This window comes from Podarcis vaucheri (assembly GCF_965113315.1).
Source record: "Podarcis vaucheri genome assembly, chromosome: 12".
NCBI classification, from domain to species: domain Eukaryota; kingdom Metazoa; phylum Chordata; class Lepidosauria; order Squamata; family Lacertidae; genus Podarcis; species Podarcis vaucheri.
In genome coordinates, this window is record NC_138750.1 from 8293225 (window position 1) to 8318566 (window position 25342).

The following is a 25342-nucleotide window of genomic DNA, read 5'->3' on the forward strand; positions in this document are numbered from 1 at the left end:
GGTTGCAGACCCCTGCGTTTGAGCAAACACAGTAACAAACACAAGCGGGTGGGCAGTAAGACCCTGAGGCAGAATGCAGGAAAGCAGCAGCTTCCTCTTTTCAAGGCTTCCCTTCTCCGGACGATTGATATTTGCCTGATTTTTGCCTTCACTCGCACCTCTCAGCTCCAGGGACCACACATTCGCTCAATAACACGCACAGACATTTCCCCTTACTTTTTAGGAGAAAAAAAATCTGCGTTTTATAGAGGGGGAAATACGGTATATCCCCAAAAGAACCATAGTCTCCTCTGTTGTTCTTTAAAATGAATGTACTCAAGAACAGTTAATTATATATTGAGCAGCTCATAAAGGCTGTTTCAATTGTTCCGTCCTTTACTGGACTAATGGGTTTTTCTTCGCATTGTCTTACCATTTTCTAATTATATGAAAAGAGCATAATTACTAGCCACATGTTGTAGACACTTCTTTCATTAGCTCACGTAAAACTGCTATTTATTATTTGAATTCTTTGTCCAGTTTATAACCACCATCACCTATGGATTTTTATCTCCCATTAACTTTGCCTTTTTGGAGGTTGTTATTGCTAAAATTGTCCCAGTTATTTACAGTGAAAGATATAGGAAGTAATTGGCACTTAATGCTCTAGTTGATGGCAGCTGAAAGATTCATAGTTGTTATATAAATCCCATAGACTGTTTTAAAGGAGATAAATGCTTTTTAAAAATAGTTCTTCTATCGTTTATCATTTCATGTGTATTGCTTTGAGTCTGAAAGCAAATGGATGAGCTGTTTCCCTTGCTGTTTCCCCCCCTGAAAACAAAGATTGTTTTATTTCCTGTTGTGTGAGTGCCAGCACAATTGGAATTTATGAAGTTACAGTTCTGCTTTCATTGTTCTATGGCAGGGGTCGGCAAACTAAGGCCCACAGGCTGGATCAGGCCCAATAGCCTTCAGGATCTGGCCCGCGGACTGTCGGTGGGTCGACGTGGGGATTCTGATGGTTTGGGCTGCGCCATTCCCCCCCGCCATTCCCTTCCCCCCCAAACACGCACTGCAGCGCCACCTCCTCCCTCCCTCCCTCCTCCTGGCTTTCCCCCGCCCTGCCTAGAGGAGGAAGGGGACTGGGCTGAGCTGGCTGAGCGCCATTTTAAGCAGCCCTTCTCCGGAGCCACCCTTTTACACCTCTCATCTTCCCGCCGCCACTGCCTCCCTGCTGCTCCTGTAGGCCAGAGAGCGGAGCGGACGAGTTTGTTCTGCCTAGCCACAAGAAGCAGCAGCGGTGGTGGTGGCGGTTGTGGCAGCAGCCCCAGGGAAGGGAAGGGCTGGGGGGTGGGGAGGAGGACTACTTGCCCTCTCCTCTTCTTCCAGCTCCCCCCTCTATGGTGCTGCTTCTCCGGCCTGCCACAAGATCTGAGGATGTCAGGAGTTCAGCCTACTCTCGAGTAGGACCCTGGCAGAGACACATACCCAGCTGGCATGTTCCCTCCCTCCCGGTCATTTGTTCGGGAGCTTCAAAAGCTTTCTTCTGCCCAAACATCACAGCGACCGATGCCAACCGACACCGGCACACTTAGGGATCCGCAGAGTTTGTACCTCATGCGTGACAGACCTCAGCAACTCAGCATTTTGGCTAATCGACTTTATTTACATATAAACACACATGGAGCACTGTAACATGGCTACCTCTCTCTCTAGCATCAGACAGCAAAGAGAAAAAGAACAAAGGACAATAGTCCCACTTCACGGAACACAGTAACACAAACATCCTGTTTCCGTCACTTCCCACTCTGTGGAGTCAAAACATATACTGTCATGTGATAGATAAAAATCCCATGACTGCAATCACGGAGCAGGAATTCTAACAAGGGATAGTGGACCGGCCCACGGCTTAAGAATTTTGCCAACCCCTGTTCTAGGGTAATGGTAAGGAACCTTTGGGGCTGAGGGCTCCAATAGTCGTGTGGAAAGCTGCTGTGGGGGAAGGGGCAGTGCATTTTTGTACTGGATGGAACCCACACACAACCACACACCCTTTGAAAACATACAAAGAAAGAACTATTTTCCATGGAAACAGACATATGTGTACTATCAGTCTCTCAAGAGCACTCTTCATTTTCTTTTTTCCACAAAGTTAAAAGAAAAAGTGTACAGACTCCTTATCTTAACTGTGCAAATGGCGAAAAGAAATTGGTATTCCCAGCAGAATGCAAATAAGGTCAATGCACAGCTGAACTGCAAGCACCATTTGCAGCTATTTAGAGACTCAAACTTTATGCAGTTGCATCAGAAATACTGCATGCATGCAGCTGCAAATACATGGACTTCTTTTTGCATACAGTGGTACCTCGGGTTAAGGACTTAATTCATTCCGGAGGTCCGTTCTTGACCTGAAACTGTTCTTAACCTGAAGCACCACTTTAGCTAATGGGGCCTCCCGCTGCCACCACACTGCTAAAGCACCATTTCTGTTCTCATCCTGAAGCAGAGTTCTTAACCCCTAGGTACTATTTCTGGGTTAGTGGAGTCTGAAACCTGAAGCGTATGTAACCCGAGGTACTACAGTATTTGCGGAAAACACAAGCCTGCTGTTAATTTCCCCCCTGCTTTGGTCTTCTTACAGAGGCAGGAGCTGCAGACACACTTTGCAGAGCATCAGAGCCATTTTCCAGTGGCGTAGCGTGGGGGGTGCAGGGGGGGCCGGCCGCACCGGGTGCAACATCTGGGGGTTAGGGTTAGGGGGCGCAAATCCATGGGTTAGGGGGCGCAAATTACTTGCCTTGCCCCGGGTGCTGACAACCCATGCTACGCCACTGCCATTTTCTCTCTGTGCTGTAAAGCTGTAGGAGGGGACTGAAAGGGCCAGATGCAGCCTTGCTGTGAGCGCGAACTGGTTTGTGGGTTCACGATTCAACCACCCCTGTTCTAGCGTGTTCTGTTCTCTTTTTCTCTTTTGCATACTGATCAAATTCAGTCCTGTGTTCAAGTGGAGATGAGAGGGGACATAGAGGAACTGGAAGGAGATTCACAGGATTATTTCTAATAATTGGATGGATGAACAGTGTCAATTCCAGACAAAATGATCGGTGTGGATTCAGCCAGAGTCTGGCAAACTTGCTGGTGTTTTGTGTTGCGAAAGCTGTTCTTTCAAAATTGCTCTCCTTGCAACCTCTGAAGACAAAATGATCAGACAACAGCAAAGGTTGCTAGGTTTATCGAGGGTGCAGTGAGATTAGGGGCCACTATCTGAATGATAATCTTGTTTATTTGATTGCCCCTTTTACCCACTGTTGTATTTTTAATTGTATATATTGCTTGTTTTATGTTGCTATGGCCGTTGGCTAATGCGAATAAAGTTTATCTATCTATCTATCTATCTATCTATCTATCTATCTATCTATCTAACCTCTGAAAAGATTCTAGCAAGCCTGAGTGTCATGCCTTGGACTTCGGAAGTCCCTGTTGGCTTTTGCACATAATCCTGGTGGTTTGACCAATCATTCATAGACGTTGGCTTTTGGAAATGCATTATTTGAAAGAGAGAATTGCAAACATTTACTATGTATGCGCAACATGGCAGTATGTTCTATAGTCTTTGAAACAAATTCACCAAATTTCTGAAGAACATTAGAAAGATCAAATTCTTAAAAAAAACCCAAAAACCCCAATCCCGGCCTTGATCACTTGTAGCCACCGAGTGATGAAGCATTTGCACAATTTGGATTCTCACTTTTCGACAGGCAGTTTAAATCAGTTACTACTTGCCTTTTTAAGACATCAGAAATCTTGATGGAGGAGGAGGTTTGTTTCAGAAGCAGCAAAGGTGCAGACAAATGCAACCATTCTCTGTAGACCATTCAAGATGTAATTAGGTTGAGTCAGTCGGCTTGGGAGCTGCCTTTTTCATAACCTGTGCATTTGTTGTATAGAAGGCAGCCTACACATCCTTCCGGAGGCTCCAGAAAAAGCCTTCTGCCCACTCATGTTATCTTCTTCAAAAATGAGTTGTTAGATATTTTGTGTGATCGTTTCTGAAGTAAAATTTTAACGTGATGCTTATTCAGAAATATGCGGGTAGGAACACAGTTACCTTTGGGGAAAGGCTAAGGCTGTGATTCTTTTACTTCCCACAAAAGTAGGAAAGAAAATTACTCTTTGCTAATTACTTTCTATTAAGTTACTCCTCCTAATGCATCACATTCAGAACATTGCTTAAGAGGCTGTTATGTTCCCAATCTGTTGTGCGATTGTATTTTCTCTCTGGCTCCTCTTCATCTGTTCTTCCTCTCGTCCTTCTCCCGCGAAGTCCCTTTTCGTGTTTGCTGCTATTTGTTTTATACAGTGCTTTTTTCTTAAAAAAAATGTTTAGGGGTACTCTCATTTTCCTACTCATATGAAATACTGTCCCTCAATGAGGCCAAACTTAGAGTCACAAAATGTTGAGGGGGATGTGTACCCCTGCGTCCCCCCAGGAAAAAAGCCCTGGTTTTATAGCCTCTAGAGTCCAGAGATACTTCCCCTTCCTTGTTTTTCATTGCTGGTTTTTTAAGAGCAGAACTGGCCAATGATATTTTGGCCCTGAGGCAGAGCAGCAAATGGTACCCCCTCCCCAACCAAGATGTCTAGCACCCATCCCCGTTGTCATCCAGGGCAGGCAATTCCACAAGCGCCTCTCCCCACAAAGCAGTCAGAGGCAGCAACACTGTATGTGTCTGAATGCTTGTCATTCGGAATGATGCACAAAATCTTGTGACAGCACCGTCCTTAGTTTAACCATGTACTGTGTGCAGAAATACTTCGCAGTTTTCCGCTTCAGCTTCATCGCATGGCCACATGGGGGGGACCTCTCTGTCCACTGACTTCACACTCTGTAATTATATATATCAGGTCCTCCCTTAAAGAGGACACGTATTGCGGTGAGACCTGGAAAACCGACACCCTGTGTTGTGGGTGGGTACATTGGACAGCCACAACACCCGATTGATAGGTCCCTTGAAGCTGGGTGCAATCTGGCCAATGGAACGCAGTCCAAACGCTTTGAGGGACCTATTTATGCCCGCGCACGTGACCCACAGCTTCCTCTTTCGGTGCCTGCATTCGGAACACCCGCCCACCTCTGCCAACTTTTAGGGCTGTGCACTTGACCTTGCTATGCCATCGTGTGTCGTCTGTCCTTGGGACAGGGGCACAGCAGGGATTTTCCCCACTTGGCTGATTGGCTGTTGCCATTTGGGTTTCGCCTGCCGCGTAGCAAATCATCACAACTTGTAAGGTTGCGGATAGGCTCTGGTTCAGGGGATAGGGATGGGGGAACGCTCTCGCCATCCCTATGTGAAGGGTACTCCATTAAAGGAATCCAGGGACTTGATGGTTTGGTCAATCCCTAAGCGGGGGTTATGCCCATGCCTGAGTTCAGGGGGACATTTGGGTGGTGGAGTTAGCCTGTTCCTAGCTTTCTGCTTATCCAGGTGTTCACCCTTGGCTGACCTTTGCTGGAACCCTGGGTCAGCGTTGCCTGGCAGGGAGCTAGTCAAACCAGAGCCTATGCAACCAGTCACTTTCTGTAATCAGTAAAGTTGTGGCCTAAATTCTGCCAAAAACCAAAACCAAAATTTGAATTTATTTAGGGGGGAGGTTTCTGGGTCCGAACACACAAACAATGGTACCTTGGTTTGCATATGTTTTGGATTACATACGTTTTGGATTACAAACATGTCAAACCCAGAAGTGTGTGTCCCAGTTTGCAAACTTTTTTTGGATTACAACCCATTTTTTGGGGATTACGCACAAATTATTTTGGGAGGCCCCATTGGCGAAAGCACGCCTTGGGTTCATACAACCTGTTTTGGTTTATAAACGGACCTCCGTAACAGATTATGGTTGTAAACCAAGAGACCACTGTATCTACCATGTCACTGAACTTGACTTTTTTTTCTAAACTTAAAAGCTCCACATGTAATTTTGATCCAAATGTGGTCATTTGTAATCCATTTAAGCTTTTGCCTAGGTTTCGTTTGTCAGATTGATTAATTTGGCTTCTGCTGTTTTCTTCGTTCACTGTATTCATTCTTATTAATGGCACATTGCATTCAAAATAAAATCTGTGAAGTGCTTTGGAAGGTTGAAAAGTTCTATATATAAATACGTAAAACAAAATAATGATTATAAAAAGGGATAATATGGCTGCATTGCCCTTGTATTAACTGACTGCCATACGGGGGAAAGGCAAGATCTATATTGGAAAAAATCAATAAATCGATAAGTTAAAAAAATTATGCTGTGTTGAAAAAAATGGGCAGGTGCAAGTCAGTGGTAAAGGATGAATCTTGCCTGCGGCTCATGGTTTGTCTAGCGTAAGGCAAACCATGAGCAATGGTTTGCAATGACTAGTCCACGGCTTAGTTCCTTGAAGTGCAGCAGTAGGAAGACCACGAGAGGAGAGGAGCAGCAGTGATTTTTCCTCTGAATGTCCGTGCACTCGTGCTTTTTTGCGTAGCCATGGTTGCATGTGAACTGCGTCTGTGTGATTTGCAGTAGATTGGCAAGGATTTCCGATTCCCATTTGTCTAACAGTGGCAGCAATGAAGTGGGGCCCTGTCTCAGTTATACGGCTGAAATGAAGAAAGCCGGGAGATGTAACAGGAGTGGATTTTTGTGTGGAAGGACTATGTGCTCTATTCAGTTCTGTTACTTAAAACAAATCCCTGGAGTCATAATTATTTAATCTGAAAGTTGCTTCTCTTGAACCAGGCCACCAGATTTCAGGCTCCTAGGAGAAAAACAAAGTAGGAGCCACAAGCCTGAAGTCTGCCTATAGAGCATTGATACTGTTGTATAAGCATATTTAGTTTCAGCAGTGGAAAGGAAATTGTGCCTAAACCCTACTGCTTTTCCTAGCTTAGCCTGTTTTGCTCTGCTTAATATTTCTCTACCAGTCCTCTCTCCGGTCTCACCCAATTTATGTGGTTCCCCCACAGTCTTCTGTGATGTTTCTTAACTAATATGGAGGAATATTCAAACAGCAGAGCCACATTGGAAGTAATCATGTTTGGTAACATGAGGAGCCTTAATTAACAAAGCTGTGGGAGCTCGCTGGTGGAGACTGTGAAACTACCAGAAACATAAATGATTTTTTCTTTATGTGGCTGAATATTCATTTCCATGCTCCTTTAATAACTTTTTATATAAAAAATGATAATGAAGAACAATTAAAAGTTTGTAAGAAAATGGAAAATATGATGTACGGCTTCACCTAGAGTAGATCATGCACATCTAATCTGATAATTTTTCAGCAATTACACGAGTAAATATATTTACACGAGTAAATGGAATGATTTAGCCACACTGTAGTCCAGCACACATTTTGACAGAGGGCAACATAGGAACTATCTGTTTGGGGTGCTTCTGATCATTGTTGCAGTTTTGACTTCCAGGAGCTCCGGTGTGCCAGATCAAGCAATGCCATCCATAAAGGACAAGGCACCTTCATATGCTCATATACAGATCTGGCCCAATGTGGCCTAAGTTGCTATGCAGGGTGCCAAGAGGAGGTCTTCAACAATCCTCCTTGCTGAGACCCTTTAGCTGATCATGCAGGGATTTTTCAGTTTTCTCTTGAGCTGTTGTGCTGGGCATATTGCATTTTCTGCGTTGTCATAACACTCTACTGTAAGTGCAAAATCTAGTACAATGGCTTATTTCCTAATGTTCCTTACCATAGTCTGGATTCTGATAGCAAAAGTAAAAATAGATTTGGTGGGAGCAGTTAGCAGCACCACTGTTCTTATACCACTGATCTCCCTATCATTTTCGGTTAAACACAAAATAACACTATTTAAATCCACCTGTTCTACAGTATTTAAAACCAGTCTTTCTTTCTTTCTTTCTTTCTTTCTTTCTTTCTTTCTTTCTTTCTTTCTTTCTTCACCTTGCAGACATTAAACAGGGGAGTGGATCATTTGGAATGGCACAGTCCACTGACGGTGTGTGCAGATACACAGCTACCTAGAATATTTGTTTTAATCAAGGGTAGCCAACATGGTGCGCTCTACATGTTGTTTCAGTGTAATTTCCATCTTCCCGGCAATTGGCCATGTTGGCTGGCGCTGAAGGAAGTTGAACAACTTCTAGAGGGCATCGCCTTGGTCCCCCTGCTTTTAGTTGTGTTTTCAAAATGGAGCGGAAAACAGAAGGCAGTTTTGCAGGCACTGACACCAGTGAATGAAAGGTCTCGGACTAGCTCAGAATTGTGAGCCTTAATGAAGGGATGAAATATAGTCAGGCACAGCTACAAAGGAACAACTCACTTAAACCATTTTAACACAGGGGGTGTGGACTTGAAGGCAGCAAATAATCTTGATTGAAATCTAGTCTTTTCCATAGTCTAGTTTTCTGTGTTTAGGTTTTTTAAAACCAAGGCAAAGGTATCCAGGGTTCCTCAGGTAAAGTCCAGCAAGAGCAGAGCTATAAGCTTCTGCTGATGGTGTCACTCAGCTGGTGTTTCGAAGCTATATATTTGCTGGCATTGTCAATCATTTGTTGCAACAGAGCATGAAAAACATTCCAATATAATGGCAGATTACCGATATGGCCATTGCTTTAAATATCTATTGCCAAACTTGGTAATATATATTTTTTTCCTGGTTATTCATACTGCCAGCTTCCCATGGCATTACAGTGGTGCCTTGCAAGACGAAAAGAATCCGTTCTGTGATTCTCTTCGTCTAGCGGTTTTTTCGTCTTGTGAAGCAAGCCCATTGATAGATTAGCGGATAAGCGCTATTAGCACTATTAGTGGCTTTTAGCGGCTTATCTGCTGATCGGATCAGCTGATAAGCGGATTAGCGGCTTAGAAAAAGGGGGGGAGGGAAAAAAACCAGCAGGAACTCACAAGACATTGTCGTCTTGCGAAGCAAGCCCATAGGAAATTCATTTTGCGAAGCACCTCCAAAACGGAAAACTCTTTCGTCTAGCGAGTTTTCCATCTTGCGAGGCATTCGCCTTACGGGGCACCACTGTACAATAAAAGCGGGGTTGTACTTTTTTGCCATTACATCAGAATTGCTAGCTGTGCTCCTCAGAATGAAGAGCTTTTCTTTAGTGCTGTAAATATGGACAGATGTTGAAAACTGTTTTGCATATCGATTACTCAAAGTGCCGTTTTATTTGCCATGTAAATTACGACAAAGTTTCTCAACTGGTTCTCAGATCGTCTTAATGGATTGCTGTAACCCTGCCTTATGAGACATGCAGACTCACTGCCACCATTAAATATTTTATCCACTCATGAAAAGTTAATATGCTGGACTAATGTGAGAACTAGCAAATGGAATTGTGAGAACCAAGACATTACAGAGTCTGTTGCCTTCTTCTCTGTCCTTTCATTTTACTTTGTCTCGTCATTTATTTTTATTACCCATTTCTATTATCTGAATCTAAATTGCCAACCAAATAGCACCTTCTGTTATGTAGGGTTTCATTTTTGTTACGAGAGAGTAGCAGACATGAGGATGGAGGGATCTGATAGATATCATGCCTGCGTTTTTTTGGCTCAGCCTTTTTATCATCTCTGCCATACTTGAGAACTGTTAGTTTTCCGCTGTGAAAGACTCTAAAGCAGAAGGAGTGAGTCATTCAATATCTGCCGAAGTGTAAAAGCAGAAATTGCAGAAGCGTTTCTTAGGTTACCTGCAGTTCTTTACCCATAGCATTTCGCAACTAGGTGTAGTTTAAACCTTTATTTTTGCAGCAGGGAGAAAATAATGCTTTGAGACACCAAGGGTGTTGATTTCTCAGCCACCATGGGCTGCTGAGTTTCTACCACTTTCTCCATCATCAAAGACTAGGAGCCAGAGATATTTGGCAAGTCTACCAGTGTTTCTGTTTAGTCGCCAGTTTGTCCTGTGCTGAAATTCTAGTGGTTGATGTTTGGCACATTTAAGAGATGAGAGCTTGGGCGTCTGGATGCTAGTACAGTGGTACCTCAGGTTAAGTACTTAATTTGTTCCGGAGGTCTGGAGATCCATTCTTAACCTGAAACTGTTCTTAACCTGAAGCACCACTTTAGCTAATGGGGCCTCCTTCTGCCGCCGCGACGGCCGGAGAACGATTTCTGTTCTCATCCTGAAGCAAAGTTCTTAACCTGAGGTAATATTTCTGGGTTAGTGGAGTCTGTAACCTGAAGCGTATGTAACCCGAGGTACCACTGTAGTAGAATGTTATCAGCACAGAGACTTTACTTCATCCCCTGCACAATGTCCCCATGTTAAGATGCTATTATAGGGGAAAGGAGTGGATTTTAAGGGGAGGGGTTCTTCAGAAACTATTTTTATTTATATCATTTACATCTGTTCTTCTTTCAAGAATCTCATAGCAGCTTTCAGAGCCTCTCACAGCCATGAGATGTAGGTTAGGCTAAGAGTGGCTTTTGTAAGACAACCAATATCATACCAGAGCATGGCTTTGACCAATGGTTTTTCATATTGAAGCCGGACACCGCGATCTAAGCAAGTCATAACCCCAGTGAGCATGGTATTGCTCAAGTATAACCCCTGCTCCAGCAAACATGGAGGACTTGTCTGCCCTCTTTAGGCTATGGAACCCTTCTTCGTCCTGGTGTCCTTCAGATGTTTTGGACTACAAGTCACATCGCCCTGGCAATGATCAGAAGCGCTTTTCTAGAACATTCAGAGACCCTGTGTCCAAATGGCTGCACACTTTGGAGGAAAAAGTCACTTGCCTTGAGTGACCTTGACTCTGCAGTTGTTGCAGTTCTAGATGAAGTACCCAATGCCAGAGGTGTGGGGTCAGTTTCCGCAGTCGGCTGATGTCGACACATATGCACTGGTTGGCAATTTGCTACCAAGACCAAGTTCAAGGAGTTGCAGCACGCAGTCCGGCTGGAAATTGTCTTCCAACCTGCAAGCCAAGTGCAGGACAGTTGTATGTGAAATCCTCCATCTCTAAGGACAACAGTCATACTTCTCTGCCCTTCATCCACATTATTTACTCTTGCTGGAGAGGAGTGAGGTGGAGAAATACGGTACATGACATTACACCATGTTGCATATTTGCATAAATACATGTTATTGCAGAGGGAACTTGTTGAGGAGAGGGCAGAAATTATATGAGGACAGAGAACTGTGGGGTGGAGAGAGGATGTCATAGGGAATACCTCATTTATGTGAGTAAAATTGGGGGGTGGGGAAGCCTGACCATTGAAATTGTACAGTGGTACCTCGGGTTACAGATGCTTCAGGTTACAGACTCCGCTAACCCAGAAATAGCACCTCGGGTTAAGAACTTTGCTTCAGAATGAGAACAGAAATCATGCTCCGGCGGCGCAGCAGCAGCAGGAGGCCCCATTAGCTAAAGTGATGCTTCAGGTTAAGAACAGTTTCAGCTTAAGAATGGACCTCCGGAACGAATTAAGTACTTAACCCGAGGTACCACTGTAATCTGGATATTCCTTCCTTCCTTCCTTCCTTCCTTCCTTCCTTCCTTCCTTCCTTCCTTCCTTCCTTCCTTTCTTTCTTTCTAGTAGAAACATTGATTGGGTTGTTTCCCAACAAATATCAAAGGCTAGAAGCTTGTGGTTTTGCTTTTTAATGAAAGGTGAGGTTCTCAGGATCCAACTCAAACCCACCGTCCAGTTAGATGTGATGTTAGCAGCGGCATTTTTTGTTTTATAATGCAGTTGCAACCATCCCGATTTCCCCTGTGGTTTTGGGCCAAGGCTTAAAAAGACAAAAGTCATTTTATGCTCAGCTGTAGTCAGAGCTATATCAGGTGAAAATGTTTTCACTTCTCGGCTATGTTGAAAGGACTGCTTGGTGCATAAACCAAACTTTTCTATCTCTAGTGCTCTAGACAATCCTTTTAATTGTTCTGCAGCTAGCTCTCACAAAGCCTACATATCACTTTAGTTTCTAAAAATGCTAATTTGGAAACTAAGGTGGGATTTAGTGCAGGAGTGTAGTTAATTTTTGTATTTATAATATCTAAAGATTGCATAATGACTGTAACATTTAGTGTGTATCACTTCACGCTATTTATACTCTTTTGTGCATATTAGTATGGTGGTTTTCAAAGCCTGTTCTTAGGCAACCCTGGGTTCCTTGGAAGATTATCAGGGAATTCCCTGAAAGACTGTACAATTTTCTCTGGCAATGCACTGCTGCAAAGGAGGGTTGTGTACCTTCTAGGGCACAGATCTTCCAAGCAAATTCGATGGTGCCCAGCATACCTGGGTGGTAGTGGGCATAAACTGAGAATGTCTAATGTCCCGGGTTTCTCTGTTATGAGTATGGAGTTTGTTTGTTTTTTGCTAAAAATGTACAAGGCTTCATCAGCAAACAAACTAGTCTGCAAATGGTTGCCTGAACTAAAGGATATAAGTTGGAAAACCACTGCAGTAATGGAATAAAAGTATTAACATGTTATAGTAGCCTGATTTCCACTTAATGCAAAGCCATGGTTTAATCTGACTATCTTTACCATAGTTTATTGGCTGCTAACAAATGACTTTCATAAGCCATTGTTTGTTGTTGGTTTATAAGCCCTGGTTAACCATGGTTTGGCATTACATGCGAATCCACTCCTCGCCCGTGTGCCAGAAGCAGACGTAGAGGTGCTCTGAGTGTTGCTTTGCCTGAAGCAAGCTAGGAACATCGCTTCCCCCCTTCAAAGTTAACCCATATGAATTTAACCATTATTAGAAGGGGAACAAAAATTATTTATCCTTTTTGAAGCTTGTCTGACATTGACCCTCCTGCCTATTTTATTTATGTGTACCTTATTCCTGAATTGGCCACTGCTTGGGTACTAAGGGAGATTTTGTTCTCTCTTTGTGAACTTCCTTGAGAGGGCTCTTTGCCTTGAAAGGTAGTATATAATATTTAAATAAGTTGAACTCTGTTTATGATACTTACTGAGAAGACAAGGCTATTCCTGTTACAAACTTTCAGTTCTTTCTTCCTGTTTCAGATTGTATTAGAGAACAGCAGCCGTGAAGACAAGCACGAGTGTCCTTTTGGTCGAAGTAGTATCGAATTAACAAAGATGCTGTGTGATATCCTGAAAGTGGGAGAGTTACGTAAGTATCACCTGTGCATTGTAAGCAAGCATTTTGTAGTGCACAGAGAGTAGTCTGGTGAACTGCATCACAACATTTCCTACAGACTCCACCCACCGGCCCTGGGTTCAAAATTAGCAGGGCGCCAGGCGCATTTTGCACCTAAAGATTTTCCTTTTGCGAGCACCTCAAAAAGTACGGGTGCCATTTTTTGTGTGGGTGCTTTGAAGCCTCAAAGTAACAATAGACACTATGTTAAGGAGTTGAACAATAAAGAGTAGAGTGTTTTGAAAACAGCCCCCCCCCCCAAGGACTGGAATTTCAATGAATTTTAATGACTCCCCCCTGCCCCACGCTGCAGTGCCATACATACTAAACTTGTGCATTGCCAAATATCATAGCTTTGGGTGTTATTTTCAGTTTTTGCTTTTTAAAAACTTATTAAAATACTTAATTACCATCTGCGATGTGTACATCTCAAAGCAACATACAGCAAATCATAAAATACAATAAAAATACAGTTAAAACAATCAGAAACAATTAATGACGATCTAGCGGGTGGCTCTGTGGGTAAAAGCCTCAGCGCCTAGGACTTGCCGATCGAAAGGTCGGCGGTTCGAATCCCCGCGGCGGGGTGCGCTCCCGTTGTTCGGTCCCAGCGCCTGCCAACCTAGCAGTTCGAAAGCACCCCTGGGTGCAAGTAGATAAATAGGGACCGCTTTATAGCGGGAAGGTAAACAGCGTTTCCATGTGCTGCGCTGGTGCAGGCTCGCCAGAGCAGTGATGTCACGCTGGCCACGTGACCTGGAAGTGTCTCCGGACAGCGCTGGCCCCTGGCCTCTTGAGTGAGATGGGCGCACAACCCCAGAGTCTGTCAAGACTGGCCCGTACGGGCAGGGGTACCTTTACCTTTACCTTTTAGCGGCTCCCAAAAGTATTCTACAGTGGTGGACATCAGTAGCCAGCAATAAACAGTGGGTTTTGCAGCTTCCAGTTTCTCCAAGTATTTAATCCAGTGGGGCTCTCTCCATACTTCACCCTGCTGCTGCTTCTACTGCTGCCACCATGCTGGGAAACAAGCCAGGGTTTGGCTTGCTGTGACCTCTGAACCCAGGCTCGTGGCTTGTTTTCCCCAAAACACCAAGGCCCAAACAAGCCTTGGTTACCACTCACAAGCTGGGATGTCACAGCAAACCAGACTGTCAAACAACAGGAGAGAAGGAGGGTGAGAACCTTTCAGCAGTGGGAGCCAGCATGTTCACTATCAACCGGAGTGGGAGGGTACCTTCTTCAGCCCAAGGGTTCCTTTTTTTTCTTTTCTTTTTTTTAATATATTTTATTAAGATTTTTTAAAGAAATACACAAAAACATACAACAAATATAACAGAATACAAAACATAAAACAAAAAAGTAAAAAATACATATAAAAGAGGAGAAAAAAGAGAACAAAACAACTAATTAAAAGTTCTAAGTTTCTTAGCCCTATTTCTTGACTTCCCCACACCCCCCTTCCTTGTATCCCTGTTTACCATCCAATTCAGCAAATCCCTATCCTCTTTCGAATCTCGATCCCTATTAAAATATTTAAATAAATCTTGTTTCCAAATTTAAGAAATTTAAAGACTACCTGCAGAAACATTGTAAAATCCATGAATGTTAAAATGATGTGAGATATAAAATAATATGGCATTAGTGAATAAGTTATGACTATGCAATAAGAAACTTAATTGGGAGGAAAATTTGGAAAATTCAGCCCAAGGGTTCCAGCTGCTCATGAGAAATCTTGCCGGAGTTATATGCCAGTGGCAAAAGTGGGTTGGGTCAGAAATAGAAATGGGGAGAATGACAGGCATGATTCTCATTTCTGTGCAATCTGCCACATTCCAGCCACATCCGGGCAAACACAGGGCGCTACCTCTGTTCAAAGACACAGCAAAAGCACTTCCAGAGGATCAGAGTAGGGCTCACAGGAGGTCCTGGGGGCCAAATAGAGAGGGGCAGAGGGCAGCAAATGTTCCCCAGGCCTGCAGTTCCCTAGCCCTGCATTAAACCATAGTTTGTTTTTAGCAAGCAACCATGGTGTGCGAACCGGGTCACAGTATCTGCTCAGTCCTATGGTTTCATGTGGTCATTTTATCTGCTCACTTAATGTCATGTTAAAGGTGCTAAGATACCGTGTCAAATTTTCCTGTAGTTTTAGGAATGCAATGCATATTGGTGTGAGTAAAAGGACAAGGCAAAGGAATTCATGAGCCCAAGGCTTTCTCTTGCTATTCCTCCTTTGACTTGCTGGGCAAAATGGTCAGCTTTCTGTAGGCCCATAAAAGGTGGGGTTTTTTTGTTAGTTCTCTAAGAATGTGGAAACCATTTGGAAATTTGATGAATTCTATTCCGGAGCATTTTCCAGAACTGCAGTAAATGCCACACATTCGAACTGTTTTCATTTACGGCCCAATTCAAGCAACTTAGGGGATTGCATTGACATCTTTAATGCACAATACTTTACAATCTAGTTTTTCTGTTTAGATCTTTGTTTGGCATTAACAGAGAGTGTATTGCATAGAATAACCACAGCATAGAATTATTTACAAGCAAACTATATTCCTTCCAAAGAAAATATGTAGTTTTGATGTATCAGGTGCTCTGTGTTCCACAAACACATACATCTGATTTGTTATGCTGAGCTGTGAGAACTGTCACTTTTAGGAGAGCTTACAGAATGATTCCTTCTATTGACAATAAAGGCTGTATTGCTCAATAAAATCTGCAATCCTGAAGTAATCTGTCACAGTCTAGCACAAAGGTATATAGCTGACAGTTTAGACGCTTAATATTTCAAAATACGTATTCATGCCACAATTGCTCCTCCTGTAGAAATTCATAGCTTTCTGGTGTTGCACAGGAATGCGCTTTTAAAAATAACTTCTGAAATACATAATTTAAAAGACACTATGAGTTCCTTCCGTCTTGTGGAATAGTTAATGATCAAAACTTGGTTAAAGTGCAAAGTTGGTGATTCAGCCTTCAAAAAATAATATGCAATCTAGTGCTTGCCATAAAAACATTATTAAAACTGTTAGAATTGTATTTAAATGCCATAAGACACCAAGAGCCATATCAGGGGTTTTTTACTGTCCGCACCAATATGTATTTAAAAGTGCAATGCATGTTGCAATACTTCATTACATTATTTGAAAGGTACCTAGACCATATATACTGTAAGATCAGTGGCAGGTGCCATGGATAGTGGCACTCAACCACCTTACTAAATGTTGTGGGTTCAAGATCCGGTTGACCTAGATGGTTTTTGCAAAGTGAGCCTCATGGTTGGGTGCAGGGAGGCTGTCAATAGTTTTGCGGGAAGGGGTTAGACACTGAAGATGGTGGTTGGTTGTGCTGCTGGTCAGATCAGTACTTTACGTGAATGAAACTCTTGTGGTTTTATCACATGGCTTGCTATGAATTGAACGGATATAACCAAACTTCTGAGCGAATTTGTGACATACTGATCTTAGCGTGTAGCCACAGGCCTACATCCGAATTCAAAGGCCTAACTGTATTTTACCTTTAAATGCACGGTTGCCACTATTTTCTCCTCCCATCTCTTGGCAACCTTTAGTTACATCAGACATGTAACATGACATCATAATGCTCAGCATTTCCTTGCTCACCTGCAGCCAGTTAAGTGGGACCTGAGAAACAAGGAGAGCTGGGTTGGTGATTTAAGGTAATTTAAGCTTGGCGTTTAAGGTAATACATAGTTCAGCCCTGACAGACTATCAAAAACAATTACCCTGCAGCATTTGCAATGGAATACTTAAACTGTAAGTGGTGGAGCAGTGGGTGGCGCTGTGGTCTAAACCACAGAGCCTAGGGCTTGCCAATCAGAGGGTCGGCGGTTCGAATCCCCGCGACGAGGTGAGCTCCCGTTGTTCAGTCCCAGCTCCTGCCCACCTAGCAGTTTGAAAGCACGTCAAAGTGCAAGTAGATAAATAGGTACCGTATTTTTCGCTCTATAACACTCACATTTTTTCTCCTAAAATGTAAGGGGAAATGTCTGTGCGTGTTATTGAGCGAATGTGTGGTCCCTGGAGCCGACTGGCCCGAGTGCAGGGGCAAATATCAGGCAAAAATCAGATTGCGTGCTGCAGAGAGGAGGCTGCTGCTTTCCTGCATTCTGCCTCAGGGTCTTATTGCCCACCCTCTTCTGTTTTCGGTTGCTGTGGTTACAAAGCACAGATCCACATGGATTCTCAGGATTTTTGCATTGGCCTACCCCAAACTCACCGTCAAATCACATGTCTGTGGCCACAGCATGAAGCACCAAAATGATACATCCACTGTTTCATTCAGAATTTTTTTTCTTGTTTTCCTCCTCTAAAAACTATGTGTGTGTTATGGTCAGGTGCGTGTTATAGAGCGAAAAATACGGTGCTGCTCCGGCGGGAAGGTAAACGGTGTTTCTGTGCGCTGCTCTGGTTTGCCAGAAGCGGCTTAGTCCTGCTGGCCACATGACCCAGAAGCTGTACGCTGGCTCCCTCGACCAATAAAGTGAGATGAGCGCCGCAACCCCAGAGTCGGCCACGACTAGACCTAATGGTCAGGGGTCCCTTTACCTTTTACCGTACTTAAACCGGAAGTGGCAGAGCTGCTATGCCACACTCACTCTTGGTCAAAAAAGCCCTTTGAATTTGCTGTCCGTGTTTGGGCTTCCATCTTGACTCTCGTCACTCAGTTTTGGCTCTTTGCTATTGTTGTTAATCATTTTATGTAAGTTAAAGTTCCTCTGCCTGTGGTTCTATGATATCTGCAGCCTGGTGTTTGTAGCGTAATCTGCGAAACCACCAAGGGTAAGTCAAGATTGGCAGCTGGAGGTCCCTTGAACTGTGGAATAATGATTGTGATAGCTGCTTTCCCCAGCACAGCCTTAACATTCGAGTGACAGGAGCTGCTTTGTAGCTAAGGGCATGCCAGTATAGTTTTTGAGTATGTTGAATTAAGACAGATGTTCAGCTCTAAAAGATTCCCCCATTGGTAGCACTTACCCCTTTAAAAAGATCTGTATTTAACTTTTATTACGAGCCATGCAGGGTTATGTGACTCGTGGTGTTCATAATCTTTAAGGAGGCCTTTTTTGTGTGTGAGCAAACATATTTTAGCATTTGCTTTTTCTTCTAATGTGGAGGGATTACATTCTGATAGGCATTCATGGTTAGCCCTGTTAAGCATTTTAGCTCTGTTTATTGACAAAGCAGCTTTTACAGGCGAGGATATTGTGATAGCCAAGAAGGAAATGTGGAAGCATTTGTTTATTGTAGATTAACCACAGAAAGCCAGGTCATTTGAGCCCAGAAAACTGTGGTTAGTATTACTTATGGTTAATATCAAGCCAGCTAATGTCAAACCATTGTTACTCAAGCAGACTTGTTTATACTAACCATAGTTAATAACAATTAACCACAGTTCTGAGTCCAGAGAACACAACAAACTCTGGTTAATCTAAAGCTGAAGTGAAAATCCCACATTGCGGCTGCTTTGTATTCATGTGGAAAACACAATCCTATCTCTTACCAAATAATGTTTATTTTTGATTTTTTAATGCAAATTGTAGGCAGATGTTTCTTAATACAACTGGTATTGATTCTCTTAGAAGTACCCAGGGAGGTCCTTCAGGTGTGGCAAATGCAGGGAGTTTCCCCCCTTGTTGCTTTAGTGATATTGTCATTACCAATGCTCAGTTTCAAAAGTGGTTTGTTATAAGTTGAAAGTTTCCTTGGACTCACCAAACAGGTTGCGGTGTTCTGTGGCTCCCAACGTAAAAACACAGTTCAGCCCAGACACTGAGGCCCAGCTCCAAGAGCCTTCTGGCGGTTCCCTCCCTGCAAGAAGCGAGGTTACAGGGAACCAGGCAGAGGGCCTTCTCGGTGGTGGCGCCCGCCCTGTGGAACGCCCTCCTGTCAGATGTCAAGGAAATAAACAACTATCTGACTTTTAGAAGACATCTGAAGGCAGCCCTGTTTAGGGAAGCTTTTAATGTTTGATTGTGTTTTTAGTATTCAGTATGTGAGCCGCCCAGAGTGGCTGGGGAAACCCAGCCAAATGGGCAGGGTATAAATAATAATAATAATTGTTTAGGGAAGCTTTTAATGTTTAACAGACTATTGTATTTTAATATTTTGTTGGAAGCCGCCCAGAGTGGCTGGGGAAACCTAGCCAGATGGGCAGGGTATAAATAATAAATTATTATTAATACAGTGGTACCTCAGGTTGCAGATGCTTCAGGTTACATATGCTTCAGGTTACAGACTCCACTAACCCAGAAATAGTACCTCGGGTTAAGAACTTTGCTTCAGGATGAGAACAGAAAGTGTGCTTTGGCAGCAGGAGGCCCCCGTTAGCTAAAGTGGTACCTCAGGTTAAGAACAGTTTCAGGTTAAGAATGGACCTCCAGAATGAATTAAGTACTTAACCCAAGGTACCACTGTACAACAAAATAGCTGAAATATTTATACAAGCAACAGTGCTATATGGGAGAGCAGATGAAGTCTTTGAAAGAATCTTCAAGAAAACTTGCCATTTTCCTTCCTTGCATTTATCAGTAGTCCATTTGGCAACAGTGCTTAGCTTTGAAGTATCAGGAAATTAACAGGGCATATATTGCTATATTTCTTTGCCAACAGATCCCTTTGCCCATAAAAATAATGTAAATGAGTAACTGGAGGAGCTAGAACTGCACAGTGAAACCAGCTCTGCAATTAGGGCAGAATACGTAACTGTGGGCCACTGGTGTTCTAGTCCACTATGAAGTTTCATCTATTACTTTTTCTCTGCCTAAACGTTCTTGCTAATGAAAGGCTTAAGAAAATTAGCTCCTAACAATTAAACTTTGCTTGCCCTTCTCAGAGATCCGTAGATCAGTTTAAACCATGACCAGGAAAAGCTACAAGCCCCCAGGCTTTTGCAGGCTTTTAAAGAAGTCAGCTGGCTCAGTAAAACAGAGGTCAGTGTGGCATTTTGGAACTGTATTATGGTTTGGCTCTAATTATAATGGGAAGAGACCTGGAGGGCCATCTATTTTTGGTATTTAAGTCGTATGTTGTATTCCCTGCACAGGTAGGAGGGTTGTTGCAGGTATTGCAGGAACTGCAAAACGGGAAATGATTATTTTTTGAGAGCAATAAATTGCACACGCAGCTGAAAAGATTCAGTGCGTAGTGGCCTTTGAACACATTTGGAAAACTGCAGATATTAAACACATTACGGGGATGTAGGGTCCTGCTCCATCAGCCACCCTGCACTGTGTCTTCATGTTCAGCGTGACATCTGAATGGGGCTTACAGATGCACATCTGATAATGGGCAATCCTTACAGAACATAATATGCGAATTGAATGAAGGTTAGGAAGGAATATGTAGGCATGTAGTACAGTAGTGCCCCGCAAGACGGAAAACCCGCTAGACGAAAGGGTTTTCTGTTTTGGAGGTGCTTCGCAAAATGAATTTCCTATGGGCTTGCTTCGCAAGACGAAAATGTCTTCCGAGTTCCTGCGGGGGTTTTCCCCTCCCCCCTTTTCCCCAAGCCGCTAAGCCGCTTATCAGCTGATCCTAAGCCGCTAAGCCGCTTAACAGCTGATCCGCTAAGCCGCTAATAGTGCTAATCCGCTAAGCCGCTAATGGGCTTGCTTCGCAAGACAGAAAAAACCGCAAGACGAAGAGCCTCGCAGAACGGATTCTTTTCGTCTTGCGAGGCACCACTGTATCATGCCTAGCATTCAATATATGCACTTAGATTTTGTTTTGTTTTGCAAAGGTAACGTGAAGATCCAAGGCTAGAAACAGAACAAGATAATTGCCTTTAGATTGCACTTAGTCAGGACTAATGTTTCACGTTGAGTTCAGTGGAACCCAAGTGTAACTAACCCTGCGTGCCTTCCCAATTTTATTCACCCACTCCATTCCACAAACCACTGGGTTTTGCCTTGGTCTAGGTCTTAAGGTTCATACACAAGTTCAAGTAGTTTGACAGAGAAACTAGCTCACTTGGTAGAGCACAAGACTCTTAATCTCAGGGACACGGGTTCAATCCCCACATTGAGCAAAAGATTCCTGTATTTCAGGGGGTTGGACTAGATGAGTGTCGTGGTTCCTTCCAACTCTATAACAATTTTATGATTCTGTGATTTCACTCTGGGAGTTGGAAAAGATTCTTTTGGTGCCTGCATAGATGCAGACTGATATTTGTGTGGAGAAAGAATTCTAGCTGAGTTCACATTGTCGAGTAATCCTGTTTCAGCACCCTCAACCCCACCCAGGTTGCATGCTATGCGATTTGGCACTCTTTGAGTCATCTAAAGCATGAGCACTGTTCCAGAGTATTTTTCATTTTCATGTATATTATATCTCTTCAAAAAAAGATTGATTAATGAAGAAATTACATATCTTTCTACTTACGAGTGTTGAACTAATTGGCTGGTGAAGAATTCAAAGGAACAGTAGTTGTTATCCAGAAACACTGTTCAGCAGAGTTCAGAGTTGGACATCAGAATTGGACATTTGCTGATTATACAAAGCTTCACAGCTTGCTGTCCGCCAGGTAAAGTCTGGCACCGTGATCCATTTAAGGACTTTCAGAGACTTCAGTTTGTTAGTTTTGATGTTTTTCACATTGTAATTGTTTCTGGCCATTGTGTTCCTTTTGATATTGCTGAATCTGATTGTGATGTGCTGTGGACTGGATAATTGGTGGCCTTTTGGTACCTTTAGTGGAAAGATTATTTCACAATACTCATAGTATTAGATGGTTCCATCTGTCTACCCTTCTTCCCCAATCAAGTACCCATCTTGCTGGAACTCAAGCAACTAGCCACTGTACTAAGCTTGAGCAACTCTTGTCCCCATCTTTCACTTTTCTTCCTAATCTCTTGCACAGACAGCCGACACCTCTGTAATATATCCTGGACTGCTGAGATGAGAGAGGGAGGGAACCAACAGTAACACAAAGCCCTCACTTCCTGTTCTCCCTTGGAAGTTGCTGTTTTAGTGGCAAGACCAAGAAACAAATCAGGAGAGTTGTACTGCCCCTGCATTTTTTGAGAGCTATGCCTGATTGGCCAGGCATTGGTCACCACCCAAATAGTAACGTTCAGTTGAAAACAGGATGGGCCAGGCAAACTACACCTTGGTTCATATGCTCCAGGCAGTGACCTTCATGAGATGGAGCAGTGAGCAGTGGAATCCCTGGTTCATGCATTGCTTGATGTTTGTGGGCAAGAGGAAAGTATCAGCACGCTCTTTCTCCATGCAAAGGCCCCCAGAGGCATTGAGGTATGAGCAGGTATGTTCTGGAAGAACAAAAGCCCCATGGTTAGCCTGGCAAGTGTCATCTGTCAAGGCAGTTACCACCTGGCATGGAGGAAGGAACAGATTGTGGAAAGGGCAACCAGGGGACATACACTGAATATGAAGACAGCTACTTATCCGACAGGTCACCTGTATGGGAACATAACTGATCAACCCACTTAGAATGACACAAACAGGCTACTGTAACGAAATTAATAGAAGAGATTTAATTTGAGCTCAGGCTCCCCAATACTGGCTCTAGAATAGTCCCATACAGTGGTGCCTCGCAAGACGGAAAACTCGCTAGACGAAAGAGTTTTCCGTTTTGGAGGTGCTTCACAAAACGAATTTCCTATGGGCTTGCTTCGCAAGACGGCAATGTCTTGCGAGTTCCTGCTGGTTTTTTCCCCTCCCCCCTTTTTCTAAGCCGCTAAGCCGCTTATCAGCTGATCCGATCAGCAGATAAGCCGCTAATAGCCGCTAATAGCGCTAATCCGCTAATCTGTCAATGGGCTTGCTTCGCAAGACGAAAAAACCGCTAGACGAAGAGAATCACAGAACGGATTCTTTTCGTCTTGGGAGGCACCACTGTATTTTCCATATACAATTTTTTTGCCATGTATAACACGCCCCCATGTATAATTTAAAAAATAATAATGGGGGGGGGATTGCCCAAAGTTGTTGTTGCAGGGGTCATCGCCACCAATCGCTATACAACCTGCCTACCACAGCAAATTACACACATCGACACGGCCACCAATCGTCTGCACACTCGCCACCAAAAGCCCAACTGACCACTTGACGCAACCACAGCCGATTGCACGCACGCCTCAAGGCTGCCATAAGTCAACGTCCAATTGCCACATCCAGTCGTCAGCAGGCCTTGCTGCACCAACCAATCACACGCCCAATCGCCTCTGGCAACCTCCTGCTGCCACCAATCGCCTGTCCCCCCTGTGCTATCCTCAATTTTTGCCTATTATTTCTAAGAAAAATATTTCATCTTATACACAGAAAAATACAGTGATATATTAGCTAATACCATAGGTGTGGTTTTTTGTTTTGTTTCTTTAATCATGTGAAAATTGCTTGCAGAAATGTGTGCTTCTGTGCATGTCTAAAATGCTCAGTTGTCTACCACTTTTCAGCTTAAATCTAAAAACAGAGGAAGGCTGGTCCTTCTGATTCATAGGAGGCAGCTTCCAAAATTTGGTTTAGTGCCTATATATTTGCAAAATCACTACAGACTGAGGATTTATTTCACATTCCCAGCTTCTGGCTGGAGGGGAGGAGGAATGCTGTGCTATTAAACTGGTTAGGCATTAAAGGGCTTTCCACACTGAGTGCTAAAACAAAATGCTCCTTCGCTCCATGCTAGTGCCTAAACATTATTCAGCCAGCCTTTATATTCGTAGAGGAGGACTTATGTTTAATGACCGAAGTCAAAGATGAAAATATTTCTAATATAAAAATATTTTTACGCTCCAGCTTAATTAGAGTTTTCTTGAAAATGGAGGTCTGCTACCAGCCATGAATCTAGTGGAAATTCTTTTCTCACTCGGTAGCAGTGGAGGAAGACTGAATAATAACATGGGAGTTTTATTAGCAGGACAATCTTCTCCCTTAAAAAAAAAAAAAAACCATTTTCAGTTTTTCGAAAGCTAGATGAAATAGTTCTCTCTCCCTTTTTCTCTCTCAACTTTCAGAAAAAAGTTGCCTTGGGGTGGCAATAAGAAGAATTAAATTGAAATTGGAAGGGGGGAAATAGTCGTTTCTCTCTTGTATGAAGGCAATGGAAGCAGCGACAGAGCAGGGCAGAGATGAAAATGGACACAAAAGCCCCTTTCTCTACAGATCAGGCAGGGGGGTAGGCAATGGATTGTAGTATGAGGTTTGGGGGATTGTAACAACTTTCTGAGCCCTTATTGTCCGTCTCCAGAGCAGTTATTCATTTGTTCAAAATGTGCCTGAATGTGTTCCCTGGAGAGCTTGAGCAATCATAGAAAAGGTGGACCAAAAAATGGACAAAAGGACTCCAGCCTAGTTTTGACACCATCTTCCCAGTCACACATTCTAGGAACATGTAAATTGTCTGTTGGAATTGTGTCTTTGTCCAGAAAATATACAGTGGTACCTTGAGTTAAGTACTTAATTCGTTCCGGAAGTCCGTACTTAACCTGAAACTGTTCTTAACCTGAAGCACCACTTTAGCTAATGGGGCCTCCTGCTGCTGCCACGCCGCTGGAGCACAATTTCTGTTCTCATCCTGAAGCAAAGTTCTTAACCTGAAGCACTGTTTCTGGGTTAGCGGAGTCTGTAACCTGAAGCCTATGTAACCTGAAGCGTATATAACCCAAGGTACCACTGTAGTGAGGTTCCGGTGTTGAAACTAAGCAGGACTGTTCTAGAAAGCTTCCTGAGTGGAAGCTTCAGCTTATTTGAAATAAAAGCAGGATATAATTGTGATAAATAAATATATGTGCATCTGCTTTCAATACACAGGTGATCACCGTGCAGTAGAGGAGACAGTTATGGGATTTGTTTGGGGGATGCCAGGACTTACCTACTCATTCAGATAAATGGTTCGCAAGCTTGGCATGTAACCTGCCTTGAGTCCTTGGGATAAAGCAGTCAGGGTCAAAATATGATGCAAAGATTTATTCCGTTGTGGGGTTGTGGTTAGTGTCAGGCCAGGGTTGAGGAGACTTAAGTTTCCCATCCCCATTGTGCTGTGGCGCCTAGCAAATGTCACCGCATTGTGAGGGGAAGATGGGAGATTAATGTATATCATCACATTGAGCTCTTTGAAGTCAAGGTGGCATATTTGAATGGAGTAGTTCTGTATGAAGAAGCTGTTCTTCAAATAGATATACGAATAGTACTGATTCCAGCAGTGATGGCATCCCAGGTATGCAGAGAAACACAACCTCAT

The 25342-nt window shown here is 43.3% G+C and overlaps 1 protein-coding gene across 6 annotated transcripts in view; it reads left to right on the top strand.

Moving 5' to 3' along the window:
- The window catches only part of ELMO1 (engulfment and cell motility 1), a 334285-nt gene that overhangs the window by 162572 nt on the left and 146371 nt on the right, over window positions 1-25342 (top strand). For 4 of the 6 annotated variants that reach the window (XM_082192827.1, XM_082192825.1, XM_082192826.1 and 1 more), the window contains one exon: window positions 12985-13093. In XM_082192827.1, coding sequence (XP_082048953.1) covers window positions 12985-13093 — 109 coding nt within the window. The other 2 variants (XM_082192830.1, XM_082192831.1) reach the window with 2 other exon arrangements.